This window comes from Oryzias latipes, chromosome 22 (assembly GCF_002234675.1).
Source record: "Oryzias latipes chromosome 22, ASM223467v1".
In the NCBI taxonomy this organism is placed as follows: domain Eukaryota; kingdom Metazoa; phylum Chordata; class Actinopteri; order Beloniformes; family Adrianichthyidae; genus Oryzias; species Oryzias latipes.
Window position 1 is genome coordinate 24,291,018 of NC_019880.2, and position 18,769 is coordinate 24,309,786.

Here is an 18,769-nt window from a genome sequence, read left to right on the forward strand (position 1 = left end):
AGGCTTCCACCTCCCCGAAGAAAGGTTCCGGTTGGAGTCGGATGTTTTCGGTTGCGGCCGGCACTCCGGAAGCGGAAGGAACTGGGACGACAGGAGTATGGACTGTGGCAGGCGAAACCTGGGAAAACTGGCTGGTTAGTTCATGTAAGGTCTGGGTCATACCATCTAGGCGATGAAAGAGATCCTGCTGGGCAACCGCCATTTGCGACAGAGCGTCCGCTTGACGTCCCAGCATAATGCCTTGTTGGGAAACGGCTAATCTGAGTCCTTCTGGGTCAGATGGGTTGGGATTATGGCCAGTCCGTTCTGTCATGGCTACAGAACACTTTTCGAACCCAGATGCTGGAACCCAGAAGAAACACAGCGGGAGGCGAACGTTGGCGGGTAAGAGTTTTAATACGAGGAGCAGAGAGCAGAACGTGAGCAGGTCCAGATGTCGGTTCCGAACTGAAAGACAGAAGTTAGTGGCGTCACTGGTGGACTTCTCCGTAGGCCGATGTTGACGAAGGTGGAGACACTTGATGAGGCAGAGGCTCGTGGTGGGACCGCAGGAGAGGACAGACTGATGAGAACGGCTGGGAACTGATTTGAGCGACCACTCGTGGTACTGGATTCCTGAGGGTGAGTAGAGAGAGAGACAGGTTTAGTCATAGGCTTGACGTAGCGAAAACGAACAGTAGCTTGACTTGAGGACCAACTATGCACCATCAGGGGCAACGGACTGGCGAAGACTGATGATCCTGTGGCTCCTTATGAAGGCGGATGAGGTGATGAGGTAAGTGGTCGCAGGTGTTGAGAATCAGCAGCCAAGCGGAGAGGAGAGGGGGAGGAGGCCGACAGAGGCACCATGTCAGAAATGCTGTAATTCAGTGATCCCAGAGTCATGAGACAGTTGATGCCAAACAATTTTCTTTCTTCTCCAGTTCCACTTCTCAGGGTTGATTCCAGATGCCCTTTTGGGAGGAGAACGGTGAGGATTGAGAGCTGAGGATAAGTGTGTTGTTGTTTTTATTTGTGTTGGTGATCCTCTGTGTATTTAGGGTTTTCAGTTCTTCATTATCAGCTCTTCTGCTTTCTCCCCTTATTGTGTCTAGATGGTTTCTGCCATGTTTAAGTGCATCTGTTAAATGTCTAGGTTTCTGCCACCTAACCTGGTCTGTTTCACACTGGGGCCTACGACACTGGCTCTTGACAATATCACATTTTAATGGTTCCTAAACATAATCTGGAGTACAAATAAAGTTTAAAGCTGCTGCAGATAAAATACAGAGGATGAAGATAAACTTCGCCCTTGGAAGTTAAGAGAAACCGGAAGCTAAAAATGGAACCGGACTTCAGCCTCGTGCAGGCCGGTCCGTGGAAATATTGTCCGACATTAAACCGGACATGGCCTGAAAACGGTTGGAGAGCACTGATGTTCCATTGGTTGTGCCCCACCTTTCCCCATGAACTGTGGGTTTTAGACAAACACTTTGCATCAGTTCAGGTGGTTTGGATGTTCATAAATGGGAACTGTGGACCCTGAACCCCTCCACCAATTGTGCATGATGACGATGCTGCACAAGAAAAACCTGAACCTCAAAATGAGTGAGAGACAGTCTTCAGACGGTACTCCACACCTCCCTCCCCATTTAGATCCGCTCTGTCCATCTTTCCATCCGTGGCTCTGCTGGTTTCAGGTCTCTGACTCCAACAATCCACAGCAGAGGCAGTAAAAAGTCCCTTCCTGGTTCTCATCCCTGCACTCCAGCATTAGCATGAACGTGTGACTGCAAACGCCTTCCTCTGTTCCATTAAACTCGTTTCTTTTGTCACTTTCTCCAGACCAGAACAGACAGGGACGGGGGCCAAACATCCATGAAAATGTCTGAACATTTTTCTCACCATTTAAAGCTTTTACATTTCCAAAGCAATCCTCCATCTCTGGGAGAAGTAGGGGGTGTGAAAAAGACCAGCCGGGGGGGATTGACGAGTGAAGGTTGGGGAGCAGAAGAAGAGAAAAGAGACTATTAGAGTGCTCCTTTATTTGAACTTCTCATCCTGATAAGGCCATCAGAGGAAGTCTTTCTTTTCATCGCTTGAGTAAAGCAGGAAAGAGATTAAAGGAGCGGGAACAAAAAGATAAGGGGGAGTGAGCAGAGAACGACAAGGATTTTAGGGAAGACCTTTGAGGGAATTATCATCTGGAACATAAAGAGGCTGCTGTACGACGCATCTACGAACATGTTTTCAGTGTTGGAGCCTTTTCACTCCCTTTGAAAATGAAGGAAAGGTTTGTTGCTCCGCCACAGAGGTTTCAACTCTTCTGTCCTGAAGATTATCTCTAAATAATGTTATGTTACAGCGTCAAGTTATAAAAAGTTATTGTCCTCCTCAGAGGCTGACCAAGCTAACGATTAGCATTTTGAGCAACAAGATATGCTTTTATTTTGAAAATAATAACACAAAACAAATATGTTTGTAATAAGACAGCTTAACAAAATGAAACGTTCCAGATGGAATTTCTGGTATCTTTTAAAAACTTGTCTTGGAAGCAATTTAAAATCCTGTTTTTTTGGTTTGTCCTATTCCGTCTCCTGTTGGTGAAAATAAAACATGAACCGTTTTTTAAAATTGTAATTAAAACGCCTTCCTGCCTTTACTGTCAGAGCTGTACGGGGCATGCAGGTGGCCTGCTGCATGTCAAAGTCATAGACCAATCAGTGAGCCTGTAGAATGAAAACCTTCAGCATGGATTTGGAATTTTTTTCAATTCGCCCATTAGAGCTTAGCACTTGATAAGAGCGCACTCTGTGTGCAGCCTGACTCTCAGAAATCAGGAAATTAGGAAATCAGAGTGTACATCAATCAGAGTGTAGACCGTCAGGACATCCTACAGGCACGTACACATCACCTGTACCCCCCCGTGCGTGCAGCATCGTCAGTCTGTGTGTACAACTTGAGCGCGGCGTAAGGACACCACAGGACAGCATCACCCGTGTGACATAAGTGCAGGTCACAATAGTCTTGCAAACACTTCACTGTACTCTTACCACATGCACGGCGTGCAATGGTACGCGTCATTGTCATGACGTCCGTTAAGGTGGCTGTATGAGATGCTCCTCACTATGAAGGGCCCGGGCAGTCCAAAAAGCCACAAGGTCAACCCATAGACGGGTGCATTTTACACAAACTTTAGTAAACTGAAACCAAAATTGTTTAAAAAAATGTTAAAAGTAGAAGAAATATCTGTCCTGGTTGTCCTCTCCTTTTCGCTGTGGTTGGAGGTCGCTGTCACCTTGCTTTCACCTGGCTTTGTTTGCTTGGTGTTGCTAGCTCGTTAGCTAGTTATCATCCGGTCACAATGGGCCCCTGAACTAGACTGTCTGACAATGAAACCCGTCCCACCGAGGCCCCGTGCACACGTGCAGAGAAATCCTCAGCTCCGGGTATTGTCCAAAGATCAGAGGCGTAGGTGAGATGTTCTTTTTAATTAATCATTTGTCCTTCAAACAAGGGAAAGTTTTGCCGTTGCAGATAATTAAGTCCCACAGTCGGGCTGTGGTGGAGCCGGCAGACACCTGCGGCCTTTGTGCCGCTAATCTTTGTCTTGTAGAAGCAGCGTCCCTGAAGACGCTGCGGTAACGCGAGCTGAACGAGCAGAATGAGAAAACACCTCTGAGTCCCCGCATGCTTTCCATCCTCCTCTGTCTTCATCTTGTTCCTTTCATTCTCTTCATTCCACTCCAGTGCTCGTCTCCGTTCCTCTTCTTCCTCCTGTCTCTCCGTGTCTGCATGCAGACAATGTTCAGATATAAAAGAACAAACACACATAAAAGAAGGGGACATGAAGGAGGTCCAGGATCTGCTTTGCTGAGCTATACAGCTTTAGCAGTGATGAACTTGAAGAAAAAGGTGATGGAGGAAAGTTATTAGGAACTAGTTTATTAGGAACTAAAAAAGCTTAACAACTCTTTCAGCAAAAATGACTCAAACACCCCCACTAAACATGATGACACATGTCTCTCCAAATTTAAGCCTCTTAGTAGGGACAAATGGACACTCCATCCCATTTGGTAGTAAAACAAAAGTCACAATTGTTTCACTTTGGTGTTGTGGCCTTTTTCTTATGGACATATATAAGGAAAATAAGCTTAATATAGCATTTCTGGATAATTATTTATTTGAGTTGTTGTGGATCAGTAGCAGAAGAAAAAATGCAGTTTGAAAGAGATTTGTGTGAAGTATTTGAGACGTAGAAAACACGCTGGACGGGCTTCAAGCTGCTCTGCTCCATTCTGATGCGTCCACTTGTAAATGGTTAATGACGTATTCTCATATAGCGCTTTTCTATCTTCCTCGAAGGCCCAAAGCGCTTTACAGTCACAGACCCATTCACACACTGGTGGCGGCTCCGCTGCCAAACACTAGCGCCGACCTTCCACCAGAGGCAAGGTGGGGTTCAGTGTCTTGCCCAAGGACACTTCGACACATGGGCGGGCCAGGCAGGAATCAAACCTGCAATTCCCCGATCAGAGATTGACCACCCTTGCAGACAAATAGATCCATGTACGTAATTTTTTCCTCATCTGAGCTGGAATCTGCATCAAAACTCTACCACTGGATAGCCCTGATATTGCTCGCCATTTTTGTTTTACCAGTAATGTTAGTTAAGAGGTGTGATGGGCTGTAAGCTAGTGGGAGAACGTGCAAACAGATGGGTGACGAGAAGTGGGGGTGGGGTTGCTCCACTCCAATGGTCCTGCCCACAACTCGGAGGGGAATTTCTGATGAACTCTGCAGGATTAAGCCCTAGAAAACAATTTGGCTAAAAACCGCATAATCTTAATGAAAAGACCATCAATAACACTTTGAAAAAAGATCAAAAGGTGATCAGAGTGGGACTTTAAAAAAATCTCCCATAATTCCCATTTTGACTCCATTCATCCTCCTTCTGTTCTCACTCAAACCAGGTTGAACAAATCCAAACAGAAACAGTAAATTACAAAGGGAAAGTGAATCTTTTCCAATCTTTTCGACATGAAACATAACGTCAACGAACTTGTTCAGTTTTGACTTACAAACCGCTTTGATAATAAGGCGAATCCCTACATTTTATAGTGTCTTCAAATTAGGACTTAATTACTATGGAAATGATTCTGTAGCATAATTAAAAATAAAAGTCAATCCACCAAAATGTTTTTTCTTTTTCTTCTTCAACACTGTTTATTCTTTCACTTAATTTAAATGATTTAAAAAATGGTATTTGACATTTCATTTTACAAACGTTCTCTGGTAAATGTGTAGCAAAATTCATTCAGAAATGTCTGATTTGACAATTAAGATTAATTAACAGAAATGCTTTTTCGTTTTCAAAATGTAACTGCATCAAATGACTCAAAATTAAAATGAAAATTCAATATTTCATCAATCATTCATTTTCTACCTAAAAACCGCTTATTCTGTGTCATAATTAAAACGAAAAAATGCATTTTCGTTTTCACATCCACCCTGCGAACAGTGTCGCATATTTCAATTCCACTTAGCATTTCCAGTGGGGGGGGGGCTGTCTCCAACGTCTCACTCGCGTTCTGTAGTGCTGTGATGGCGGTGTGTGGCCTGATCCCATGGACCGCTGTCATTTCAACATTCCTCTTCTGCTGTGTTCAGGCTGATGACACGTGACTTCTCCAGTGCCGTTCTCCCATTATCTGGCACATTCCTCATGATCGTTCAGAGACCTCCGCTCGACACAAACATCAGCACTTTTCTCATTATCTTCAACACTGGGCTGAAACTGGATTTTTTCTTATTTTTTTGCTTTTATAAACACAAATGTCCAAGTTGAAGGTGGTTCCTAACAACTCAATGAAACCCTCACTGAAGGTTATTGAGATGACTCAACGTGGTAACGATTCCTTGCTCCTGTACCTGACCGTGTACCTCGTCTCTGCTCCTACACTTGGTTCTGGATCCTGCCTCTGGCTCGTCTCGCGCTCCCAGCCGTCCCCCCACTCATCTGCATGAAGCCTATCTGCAGGATTATTTAAACATGTAGTTTTAGAGTTAGATAAGATCATTATTCTCTGAGTTCTGGTACATCCCCTGTCTGTCCTGGGGGAGGATCCCTCCTTCATGTGGACACCCCTGAGGTTTCTTCTTTTTTCCAGAATCCATTTTTTTAGAAGTTTTTCCTTACCGCGAAGGAGGGTCTAAGGGCAGGGATGCCCAGTTTGGTTTAGACTGTTTGGTTTAGCGAATACCTATTGAATTCTATGTTCTTTATGATTGATGTTTATAACACTATAACCAGTATGAAGCCCATTGAGATGACTATAGTTGTAAATATTGGGCTATATAAAAAAATTGAATTGAATAACATCCAACCTGTGCTTCAGGGTGGGGAAAGACAAACGTTATGTCTTTCACCAAGTTTTTAACTTCGCAAAATTAAGTCTCAGGATCCTCCCTTTGGAATTCTTGTTTTCATTTTTCTGTCTTTTTTTTAACTTTACATTTACCTTTTACCTTAATGCACCCTTGTCTTTTTTACTTGGACATTCTAACCTTTACCTTCCACACTTCTCTCTTTTTCCCTTTGCTTCATCTCCGTTTTTAGTCTTTTAGTCTTTTTTTCTTGCTTTTTGTTTCATGTCTCCTCGCTGCTTGCAGATATTATTTCCCTTCACCCCTCGCTCTCTCTTCATCCACTTTCCCCTCGATGCCCCCCTCCCTTAATCAGCACCCCTCCCTTCCTCAAGGACTTTTATATTATAAAGGATGAATTTGCATATTAATTCATTTCTTTCAATGTTTCAGATTAGACGTTGTCAACATGTATCAGCAGTGATCAAACCACTCTATCCGCCAGAGACCCGGGCACAGAGGAGCGTGCACGTGCCTGTGTCGGCGAGTGTGTGTTTGAAGCCCCCCCCTTCCCCTGAAAAAGCAGCTACAAACCAAAAGTTGTGTAAATGAGGCAGAAATGTGCGTGTGCACGTTTTAACGCCAATGTACGTAATTTCAAAGAGAAAATGTGCAGATCGAGGGAGAAGATTGTTTTGCAAATTTGCAGGCAGAGTTTCTGTGACAGATTTCCGTGGCTTAATCTGACATATTTAGAGGGAAAAGAACAAAGAAATGCATTTTTTTTTTTTGCATTGCGTCGTTTTTTATAATTGTCCTGGTTTGTGCCTTGGATCTTTGGTTTGGGTTTTTTTGCAGGTTGGCTTTGGCTCCTCCCACATAGTTCCCGCCCACTTTCTGTGGTTCACCTTGAGTCCGTCACCGCTGCCTGCACTGTCAGTAGTTTTTTATTTAAGTAGAAGCCTCAAAGTTTTAAGTGTTGGTCTGTTTTGTCTGGTGTTTCTAGCTCTGGTTCCAGTTTAGTTATGTCCAAATATGGTGGCCCTGAAGTCCAAATCACATCAACAAATGCCTGAACACACAAACATTTTAGAGGTCACAATGACAACGAAAAAAGCAAATCAGATAATAAAACAACATTACATTTTAGAAAATTAAAACAATTTCCAGAAACCGAAACACAATTCCAAAAAAATGTTGTTTTAGAAAGCAAAAAGTTATTTCCAAAAATCCAAATGAAATGTTAAAAAATGAAGCACAATTAGAAACCAGAAAATGTAGGAATTTTGGGACATCCCTGACTGAATGAAGACGTTTATCCATCACTTCATTCAAAAGTTACTTGTCTTGAAGCGATACTGGATTTGCTCCGTACTAATCCTAAAACCTTTAGTATGAGATTTAAAAAAACTCAAAGGTCAAAGGCCAATCATCCAATCAGCAATGTCCCATAGCACCTACCGTTTCCTGCTTCTTATTTTGTTTCATTTTTTCACATTTCATTTTGATTCCTTAAAATGAATTTTGCTTTCCCCAAAGTTTCATTTTAATTTCGTTTCATTTTTTGGGAAAGTGTTGTTTTTGTTTGTTTTTGTCCAGCACATGAACACAGAGTGCAGCTGAGTCCCTCTTATGATGGACATGTTAGGCTTTTACTGTCAGGGTTTTGTTAATAATCCTTCAAGTGTGTAAATATAAAACCCTGTTTTAATTGGAACTGAACTTTATTTATGAAGTTTTAGCTCTTTGGACAGGACGATCTTTACCATGTGTTTTTTTTTTTTGCATTACATGATTTGTTGATGTGATTTGTGCTTCAGGGCCAACGTATCCTAAGGAAATGTTTTGCTATATTTTTGTTTTTAAAGTTTATGCCACACCGTGTGGTGACTTTTTGTTCCTAAATTTGGACCTACTTTTTTGACCTCTGTTGTTTTCTTCCCTGCTCCTTGGTTGTCTTCTGCAAGTCTATTTCATAATGACCTTTTTGGACAAAATGACTTTGTCTGTCAATCTGTGAGAAGTAAATTATTGGCTGATCCTTTGGCACGGACTTGTACTCCTCAGAACTCCACTCTTTGCTTTCAAAGGTGAGAATCAAATCAGATTAGAGCAAAAATCCTGCAGCTGGATCTATATACTACACAGTCCCTCAGCTGAGGCTTTTGCTGGTTGTTTGGAAGATTTTTCTGAAATATTTGTGAGGTAAATGGTGCTAAATGAGGAGAAATGGTTTTCAAATCTGGAATGAAACTTTTAAACAGTTTTGCAAACAAGACATTAGGCAGAAAAAGATGTCAGTCATTTTGATTTAGAGTCAAGAAGATGGTTTGTCTTTGAATCCGAGTTTGGGTTGGGGACTGAACGTCAGATGAAGAAAAGCCGTGAAAACGTCTTTTTCCTCTTCGTCTTCTCAGAGCAGCAGCTGGCAAGGCGGCATTTCGCACTTTCACCCAATTATAGAGAAGTCATAAAGCTTTTCTGAAAATTGATCAAATTCGGTTTAGAAAGCTGCAGCTGGAAGGACTGCTCTTCAAATAACTTTGATTTCTTTATATTTGTGGAAAAGTGGATTAAAAATGTTGTTTTATCCTCTGAGACCAAAGGCTGAAGGCACTTCTTGGGATTTGGGGCAGTAATGGAGCACATAAATACAAAACGTTGTCTTCCTGAGGCATCCAGGACGTGGAGGCACACTGTGTTTTCTGTGAAGAATGTTGGGAAGGAAGGGTCAGTCCTGTTCCTCTTTTACCTCACATTTCAACCCAGTTTTGCCACAGATGCTTCTTCTGGAGCTGGAGTTGCCTCCCAGGTTGCTCCTGTCCTGTTTCCGTGATCTGTAAGACCAAGAAGCTGAGCATTCGCTTGCATTTACTCACAAATCCCAGCTGGACCGATGTCTTCAGCTCACCTTACAGTCCACTTTTTCCTCTGAGTTTCAAACACTTTTGCCTGCCTGTTTTTATTCTTTGTAAACAAAGTTCTGATCCCGGTGTCAGAAATGTCAATCATGAAGTCCGTGTGTCTCTGCTGTTTTCCAGTGGAGTCCAGCAGTCCCAGTCTTCTGGCTCCAGATAACTCCTTGGAGAGATCCTTCTTCATCCGAATGAAGTCCACTCTCACAAAGAGGGGCGTGCACATCAAATCCTCAGGATATAAGGTGAGACGAATGCACCCTAAAACAGCGTGAGGTGTGCCGCCTCACAGCAGAGACGCCACAAACTCCAGATCCCATGTGATCAATTCCTCAGTAGATCGCCGAGCTGCTCTTCCTGCTTCAAAAATATTTAAGCCCTGAAGTGCAGCAGGCGTTTCCCTCTGAGGAGGGGTCCCAGGGACTTAGTTCTCCGGGTGGTTTTTATGCTCTCGAGATTCCTTCTACTGTGGGAACAACTGCATCCTGAATGTGTGTAAATGTGGAGCGTTAGAGCACTTTGCTGGTCATTGTGCCTCCATGCAATAAGAAAAATGCACATTTTGTTCAGGAAGAAATTGCGAGCCTCCTTTCTGTAGAAGTTATCGTTTCCCATCTTGAGGGAAAATGCAAATATTCCTAAATTTCAAACGTTGCCATAAAACGGTCACCAAGTCGTAAGTCCTGTGGCCATCCCATAATAATTTTAAAACTTCTTTGGTTATACCCGACACTTGTGTTTTAGTTTGGATTTTAAAACATTTATTTTGAGCCCCTCGAGAGATTTTGGCCCTGTTCAGTTTTTCAATGGTTTCTCCCGCTGTGATGTCATCCTTTTTGGGGGGGTCGTTCCCTACGTCAAAAATTCATTTTGATCGGGTACTAGGTGCCTGTTTTGGTGAATTTTTGTGGCAGGGGTCAAATTTTCACTCAAAGAAGTAAGAGGAATTGTAAAAAACAATCTGGTCCCTGCAGGACAGAATGATAAATGTGTGGCGGCGCTCCACAACACCGCACTGCTCCCCTGCTCCTCCCGCTGACTGCAGCTCCTCGCTCTCCCTGCAGGTGATCCACATCACGGGCCGTCTGCGCATCCGGATGGCTCTGACGCACAGCCGCTCGGTGCCCAACCAGATCATGGGGATGGTGGTGGTGGCTCACGCTCTGCCGCCGCCCACCATCAACGAGGTCCGCATCGACTGTCAGATGTTTGTGACCAGAGTCAACATGGACCTGAAGATTGTCTACTGTGAAAACAGGTGGATGAATGACACAAATCCAGGCCTTTAGGAGTGACAGGCTTTGTACACCCCACCGTTCATTCAATCAATCATTCATTCGTTCATGGAAGAACAAACGATGGAACGTTGTCTGATGAGAAAAAAGAGGAAAAGTTTGCTTTTTCTGCAGACTCCTTACATACTGGTGGAAGGAAAAACCAGACCAATGAATCCTCAATTGTGAATGCTGACAGCTGTGGTCACTGAACACGCTCAAGAAGAATTTTGATTAAACTGAGGGAATTTAGAACTTCTGCTAAACATTAAGGCTACCTGGTTGATGCTAAACTATCTAAAGAATTTACACACAAACAAAAGCAGGGGAAAAAGTTGAAAGTCATCTATATAAAGGTTTGGATTAATGCTAATTCGCGGATGAATCCATTATAAATTGATATTAAAAATGTAACAAGATTTAAAAAAGGCTCAAACTTGGGTAATAATGTTTGGATAGAAAACTTCACCTAAAGACCGACTCCAACGGAAATGCTGTTTTGGTGTTTTTAACATGTTATTGGAACATTTTTAAGAAGAGGGACAGTGTTAAAGAGAATTAAGAACAAAATTCCATTTCTGTTTTTTTTCTTCATTCAAATCGTTGTGAATCAGGAGCGGACAAAAAATGCAGTTTCTATTTGTCTGCATCCACCTGCAGACAAATAGATTCATGAACGTCTTTGTTTTCCTCGTCTGAGCTGGAATCTGGATCAGAACTGGACGGCTGGATGGCTCTGATATTGCTCCCCATTTTTGTTGCACTGGTAATGTTACGTTAGGGTTGTGAGGGGCTGTAAGATAGTAGTAGAGCACGTAAAGATAGAGCTTTCAGTAACAGGGCAGAGGAGGTGGGGCGGGGCTGCTCCTCGCCAATTGTCCCGCTCACATCTGAGAGGTGAATTTCTAATGAACTCCTGCCACTCTGCAGAAACTAGATGTTGGGTAAAAGCTGCAAAATCAAAAAGAAGGCGTTCCACTGAGATTAATGATCGTTCCACTGGGATTAATGATGGTTCCACTGGGATTAATGATCGTTCCACTGAGATTAATGATCGTTCCACTGGGATTAATGATCGTTCCACTGGGATTAATGATCATTCCACTGGTATTAATGATCGTTCCACTGGGATTAATGATCATTCCACTGGTATTAATAATCGTTCCAGTAAAATTAATGATCGTTCCACTGGGATTAATGATCATTCCACTGGGATTAATGATCGTTCCACTGGGATTAATGATCATTCCACTGGGATTAATGATCATTCCACTGGGATTAATGATCATTCCACTGGGATTAATGATCATTCCACTGGGATTAATGATCATTCCACTGAGATTAATGATCGTTCCACTGAGATTAATGATCGTTCCACTGAGATTAATGATGGTTCCACTGGGATTAATGATGGTTCCACTGGGATTAATGATCATTCCACTGGTATTAATGATCGTTCCACTGAGATTAATGATCGTTCCACTGGGATTAATGATCGTTCCACTGGGATTAATGATCATTCCACTGGTATTAATGATCGTTCCACTGGGATTAATGATCATTCCACTGAGATTAATGATCGTTCCACTGAGATTAATGATCGTTCCACTGGGATTAATGATCGTTCCACTGGGATTAATGATCATTCCACTGAGATTAATATAAACATAAACATAAACAGTGAGTGCATGTGAAAATGCTGAATATGAGCCGAACTATTAAAATTCTGAAAGATCTTTTTACCGTAAAGGTTTACTGACGTTCTCAGAGGACAAAGTTTTTCAAGTTTTTGAAGCTTTAATATCCATTTATCATAGAACAGCCAAACTTTTCCAAAACCATAAAACCTGAGTTAGAAGCAGCCACACGGTGAAGCAGCTGAACATGTTCAGAGTCGGACAACCAGCTGAAACATGAAGGAGATGAAGCACAGCAGACTGTAGGTTTTTCCATCAGTCAGTCTTTCTGATTTCTCTGTCCTTGTTTTCCGTCTCACCACCTGTTTTTTGCATTCATGCTCACACCGGCAGATCCAGAGTCAAACGCGTGTTCTTCCGTGTTGGTGCTTCTTATTCATGAGGAATCTGACCCCCGCTTTAACACTGGAATTCGCCTCCAATGCCCCCGCCTTCTGTCCAGATAAAGCGGGCGGGACGGCATCAGGAGTTAACCGACTGATGGGGAGTTTCACATGGCAAATATAAAAAACATAACCCTTCATGTTTTTTAATAAAAAAGAACCTGAAACTAGACAGATTGCCTTTAACCGGAAAAAGGTCTGCAATGCAAGGCAGCTGAAGATATTCAGTGCAGAGCGGCGGGAACGGTCTGTGTGCTGGGGGGTGAGGATTGCTCCCATTACAGTCCCATTTTGAGGATGAGTTTCTGAGAGAATGGGATTTTTTCCTCCAAAGAACAAGGTGTGCTGTTATCCGCCTGCCACCCCATCATCCATCAGAATGAAATGGGAAATTGTTCTGTGGAAAATTGCTTCAAATTAAACCTTTTAAAGCCAACGTGTGTTACTCAACTTGTTGGGGTTGTTAACTCCAAGGGTTCTTTTCGTTGGTTTTGCTGCAAAGCCGCTTTAGAGGTGAGGCGCTGGGAACATTTCTGGGAACCTTTCGCAACAGTTGGGATGAACTTATTTAGTTTTTTCTAAAAGTTCTTCAAACATAAACTCCTGCAAACCCTCCTTCATAATGACAGACAAAGTCTGTTTCCACTAAAGCTGTGCTTTATAGTTGTGTCTCTTTGCTACTTTTACCTCCCAGATGCATAAAGTTCCTGTTACAAGAACAAATGGATCACAGTCCCGAGGTTTTCTGAAAGATCTTAGCTGTAAAAGAAAAAAGTCTCCTGTTTACCGTTGATTGTTTTTTCTGCTGCATCCTGCAGACGGATATAGTTTTTTTTCACTGTTTGGTCCGATGTCGTCTTTCATTTCCTGTCCTGTTACCTTCTCCTTGTTCTGTTGCATCTGTCGTTGTGCATGCTCTCTTCCATGTCCCGCTAGGTCAGGTTCTGCTCTGTTCTGTATCTGGATCTGTGTTCTGTTCCCCGTCAGGTTTCGTGTTGGGTTCCCTATAGCCTGTTGGGACATAAACAAGACAAAACTCTCTCTTCATCTGTTCCTCATGCGTTTTTGTTGTTTTTTGTTTTGTTTTTTTGTTTTTTGGCTGAAGTTATTCGGCCGCACATATTTGAAAAATTACATAAAAAATAGACACTTTCCTTTTTCTTTTCTTTTTTATTCGAACCAAAAACATCTACAAAGAATCATATCTGACTAAAAGTGGACGTTTCCCTTCACAGTAACTGCATTTCCATTGATTATGAAATTACACAAATTGGATTTGCGTTCTTAAATTGGCTTAATGGAAACACAAACATTCTGAAAAAAGTCACATATATCGGAAAAACATTTTGCTCTTGGATGACGTGGTTGTTGAGGTGCATCACAATTGACATATTTTGCTAAACTGCAATGGAAACACTTTTTTTTTTCAGTTTATAAGAGTCACACAAGCAACAACCGGACACCACTGGCGGCCTTGTGCGCCGCACGGCGGGCGCCACCAGAGGTCCCACAGCGTCACACGGCTCATCAAAAGTTGAGCGTTTCATTATCCACAGCTCCTATGGAAAATCACCAACCCCCTTTTCCCAAAACGGCTCCATCTGTAGCCCCTCCCACGTGTAAGGAGCTCGCCGCTCCACGGCCTGAAGAAGACGTCTCCTTTGATAGATGATGATGAGCGCTAGTGCCGTGGCAGAAATGTGAACGTACCTGCTGTTCACTTCCGTCACCATGTTTTTGAAAAACTTATTGTGCGAGTTGGTTTGTGTTTCTTCAAATAATTAGGATTTAATGGAAACAGTGTAATTGCGAAATTGTGTTTTTCGACATTTCTAAAACTATAAAGTTTTGTGTAATTGTGTAGCGGAAACACAGCAATTGGACATAATGTTATAGACTTTCTCCTGACATGAAGAGATCCGATCTTCATGCTGGATTATCTCTGCCACCTTTCAGGATCAGTGACTACATGGACCTGACTCCGGTGGAGATTGTGGGGAAGAGATGTTACCAGTTCATCCATGCTGAAGATGTGGAGGGCATCCGGCAGAGTCACCTGGACTGTGAGTACTCTCATCTGCCGTGTCCATGTCTCACCATCTCAGCTGCACTTCATAAAATGATGTAAAGGTTTGGTGTTTAGAGGACATCCTTTGACCAAAAAAAAAAAAAAAACAATTCAAGCCTTTAGTGGTGTTGTATTGCCAACATCGCCCCCACTGCCTAAGCGGCTGCTGCACCGCCCTCACCCCCCCTCTGTCTCCTTCATCCAATTCATTAAAAAACACTTTTGTGTCAGTTTTGTCTCCATAGCAACTATTAATTTCTTGGTTGCCGGGATGGGATGATCACGTCTATGTAGGTTTTAGATTTTCTTTGGATTTTCTTGGTGACTGAGGTTTTTTGTTAGCCACGCCCACAATCCATATTACAATGTTTCATTCAGCTTGGGGACAGAGATTTGTGTAATACATTTTCACAACATTCTGATAAAAAATGTGCAACAGCCCAGCAACAGGGAAACTCCCCTCATGTGAGCTCGCCATGCGAACGCCATTCAAAATCTATTTCCAACAGTCCGTCCCAAGTCGCTTCCAATGAAGCTCGAGGAGTTAAGAGAAGATTCCTGATATAATATATATCTGTAGGAGGAACTTGAATTTGTAAAAGGTACTAAAAGTCAAGATGGCCGTCTCTTCCCAAGGTCAAAAGTCAACGAGACTTTTGTTGTCTAACTAACCTGGTGGCACATGTGTACAGTCAGTGGTTTGCACCTCTTTATTCATTGATGGCTGCTTCACTACTGCATTGCACCCCCCATGCTTGAATTGATGTGGACAACGTGAAGCTAGAGAACCCAGATCGATGGAGATCAAGGATGGATGATGTGGGGTTTGTGTGTGTAGAACCTTCTACCATGACTGATGGTCATAACCAAGGACGAGCCACACCAAGGGGACTGAGCAGCAAACTAGTCCACAAACCCCTGAACCAACAGTTTCTGTGGATTCACGCCCATGACATGGATGGGCTCTGGTCCAAGAGTTTGAGCAGAAGTTAAGGGAGGGGCTTCAGTTTTTGGAGCTAGATTTGGTCTGTGGGGTTCTAGTGAAGGAAGGCTTGGACATTCAGAGTTATAAAGGTGTATTTTGGAACCCAAACTCATCGTAGAGTCTGTGTTATCACACGGATGATACACTCAGGACTGAAGACTAAAGCCTAAGGAGCTGCTCAAATGAAAAAAAGAAAAATAAGCTAGAAGAGAGAGGAGAAAAAGGAGAGTCTGGACTTTTTTCATGGATTGGTCCCTGGTGTGGCCTGAGGCGAGCCTCCAGCGCCGCCTTCCCTTCATCTCTGTTCACTTATAATGAACTATCAGTCTCTGAGTCATTTCAACAGGAGGACGGCTAAAAGAGGCATCCATAGAGATGAGCTGCAGGTCTGACCCTCTTTACGTTCACACCATCAGACGCCTTAAACCCCCGTCAGCCCAGTCTCCATGTTTTTGGTTTAGTTTATTTGGTTCCAGGTTAGTTGAGTCTTCTTGTTCTTCAGAGCATGAAGGAAAAGGTCTTCCAGCAAAACCCAATGGACATTCTCCAGTTTAACCACAAAGACTGAGAATCCCATGGGGTTGGGTTGTCCTTCTGAAGAAGTCATTCAGGTGGTGTTTATTCTGAGGACAGGCTTGTTTCCCTGCTTTTTGCTTCTCCTGGTTTTAGTGTCAACAAAGGAGACTTTCACTAAAGCAGGAAGGCAGAGAAAGGCACTGGACTTAACCCAACGTTCACCAACTTCAGACTGGAACTTTAGGAACTCTTTACTTTTGTGCAATGCATTTATTAAAGTAACTTTCAAACAGATTTTAGTTCGCCACAAAAAAAAAAAAACTATAAAAATGACAAATAAAATGTCAAAACCAAAGTTAAAAACATTGATCAGTCAATGATTCCATTTCCAGGTCTTAGTAAAAAACGTTAAAAGAAGTCCCAAACACAGGAGTTTGGAGTTTTAAAACCTTATGAAGCCAGTCAGGAGTTTTAAAGAGCTCCAAAAAATAATTTTGCTTTCCAACCTGTTCTGATGAGTTACCATGGCAACAGGAAATCAGCTGATCAGAGACAAAAAGTAAAAGCAGGAGACTGAGGACGCTCAGATCAGCGGAAAATAAAAGATATGAGCAATGGCAAAGGTATAGAAATATCTGTATGTTTTCTGGGGTTTTTAATAACTCAGATGTGGAAATAGTGATCATTTCAACAATAGTGCCATACGGAGGTGATGAAGAGCAAGAAAATCCCCAAACAGAAGAGACAAAAGATAAACAAGACATCAACAAGAGAAAACTGAAGAACTAAAAGAATAAAATAAAATTAAAATAAAGGGTTAGATTTGTACACCAAACACATCAGTCAGCTAAAAAAAAGGATGGACCCAGTTTTTGATTGTTGCTGCAACGATCCAAAAAGAGGTTTTAAACTTTAAGGAGAGAAAACTTCCCCTTTGTCCTCCTTCTGCGGGATTTAACCTCATTTCATATATCAGCTTTTTTTCAAACAACAAAAAATAGAAGGGATTGTGCATTTCAAAATGAAAAGTTACACTTTTAACAATACAAAACACACTACAGCAACGATGTAAAGAGAAATGAAGTTCAACATGTGCCGTCAGCCACCAGATCAAGGTCAAACTGGCGAGAGCTGACTGCACAATGCAGAGCAGTACGGTGATCAGTGAGGGTCTGTTTTACAGTCAGAGACCGAAGCTGCAGCTCAGCCGCCTGAGATGGAAGAAACTCAACACGAAGGTCATCATAAAACACAGATTTCAGGTTTTTGCTCTGAAGTCTTGAACCAAGACGTCCAAACCCCATGATGAGGCTGCAAGAGCTCCTGTTTTCTTGACAGTGTAAACAGTTTTGGAGCATCATTTCCATTTAAACATTTACCCACTTTAAACTAAGACAAAGCAAAGGCTGAGTGTGATCTTCTTATGTTAGAGAGGAGAGATCTGCACGGTGTGGAGACATTTTCAGTAAAGTTCATCTGAATGCTGTGATGCATGAAGGTTCAGGTCTTCTAAGAGACGAGGTTAAAACATTGACTGTATGTGAGAACTGGACTGAGTCAGGGTGACGTCACTCATAGACAATGGTTTATGTCACGCTTCAACCAAATGAAGTCAATTCAGTCGCCATTTTTCCGCCATACGGTGGAGCCGTGTTGGAGCCAGATGATGCAGTAAGCAGTGATTGGTCCAAAATTTGTCTGAGTCAGCATTTCTGTAGCAACCTCTATGGGCAATCAGGAGTGAGCTTGATGAAGTCAAAAGAGGGCTTGGACTACATCTTTTATGTAGGACCACCTACTTTTATTGAGGCATCTGATTGGTCAGTAAATAACTTGAATAACTTGAACTACAGAAAAAAAAATTTGTGGTTGAACTTTTTTCTGACTGTGGGATTCTTAACCTGTGATTTAGTCCTTCAATCAATCGAGTCAAGGTTAAAAAAAATGTCTCTTATTTCTATGATGAGACATCAGGAAGCACTACCACAAATGGCCACTAGGTGGTGCGGCTGAAGCATTGTAGTCTAAAAGAAAAACATGGTTTGTGTTTGTTGACCGTGTGGAGATTGTGTTGGGAGAAGTTTTGGAAGAAAAAGCAGAAATGGTGGTGGGTGCGTGCTGCCGTCGTTGTCCCAGCGTCACACCTGTGCGTGTGCATGTGTGCGTGTGCGTCTACACTTCAGCAGCTCTTTTGGGGGCTCGTCGGGGAGCGGTGCCGGGGCTCCTGGTAGACAGAAACGTCTCTGCAGTCACCGAGCAGGCATCTCTGCGGCTCTCGGGGGAGCGTGCTGGCGTGCGCTCTCTACGCCGTTATTTACTCTGTCATACAAACAAAGCAAGGTCATTCTCAAGGTGACGTGATCTCCCATCTCTCCCTTAACATGCAAACAAGTTCTTTCTGCCCCTGCATCTCTGTGTGAGCGGACGGGGAAGAAATGAGTTCGACAAAGTCAATTAGTGCGGCCCCGGGGACGTCAGCCTAAACAATGCTATTAGTTTCTAATAGTTTTAATTACTGGCCTTCTTTTTCTATAAATCACCTCGTGCTTTCTCTCTTTCTTCTCTGTCAGGAGAAACCTATTTAGT

General features: G+C 42.7%; 1 protein-coding gene across 3 annotated transcripts in view; it reads left to right on the forward strand.

Annotated features, from left to right (window-relative positions):
- npas3 (neuronal PAS domain protein 3) overlaps positions 1–18,769 on the forward strand; it is a 231,996-nt gene that overhangs the window by 200,277 nt on the left and 12,950 nt on the right. For all 3 annotated transcript variants that reach the window (XM_023951301.1, XM_023951302.1, XM_023951303.1), the window contains 3 exons: positions 9,387–9,505; positions 10,325–10,518; positions 14,571–14,677. In XM_023951301.1, the coding sequence (XP_023807069.1) occupies positions 9,387–9,505; positions 10,325–10,518; positions 14,571–14,677 (420 nt within the window). The remainder of the gene's footprint in view (positions 1–9,386; positions 9,506–10,324; positions 10,519–14,570; positions 14,678–18,769) is intronic.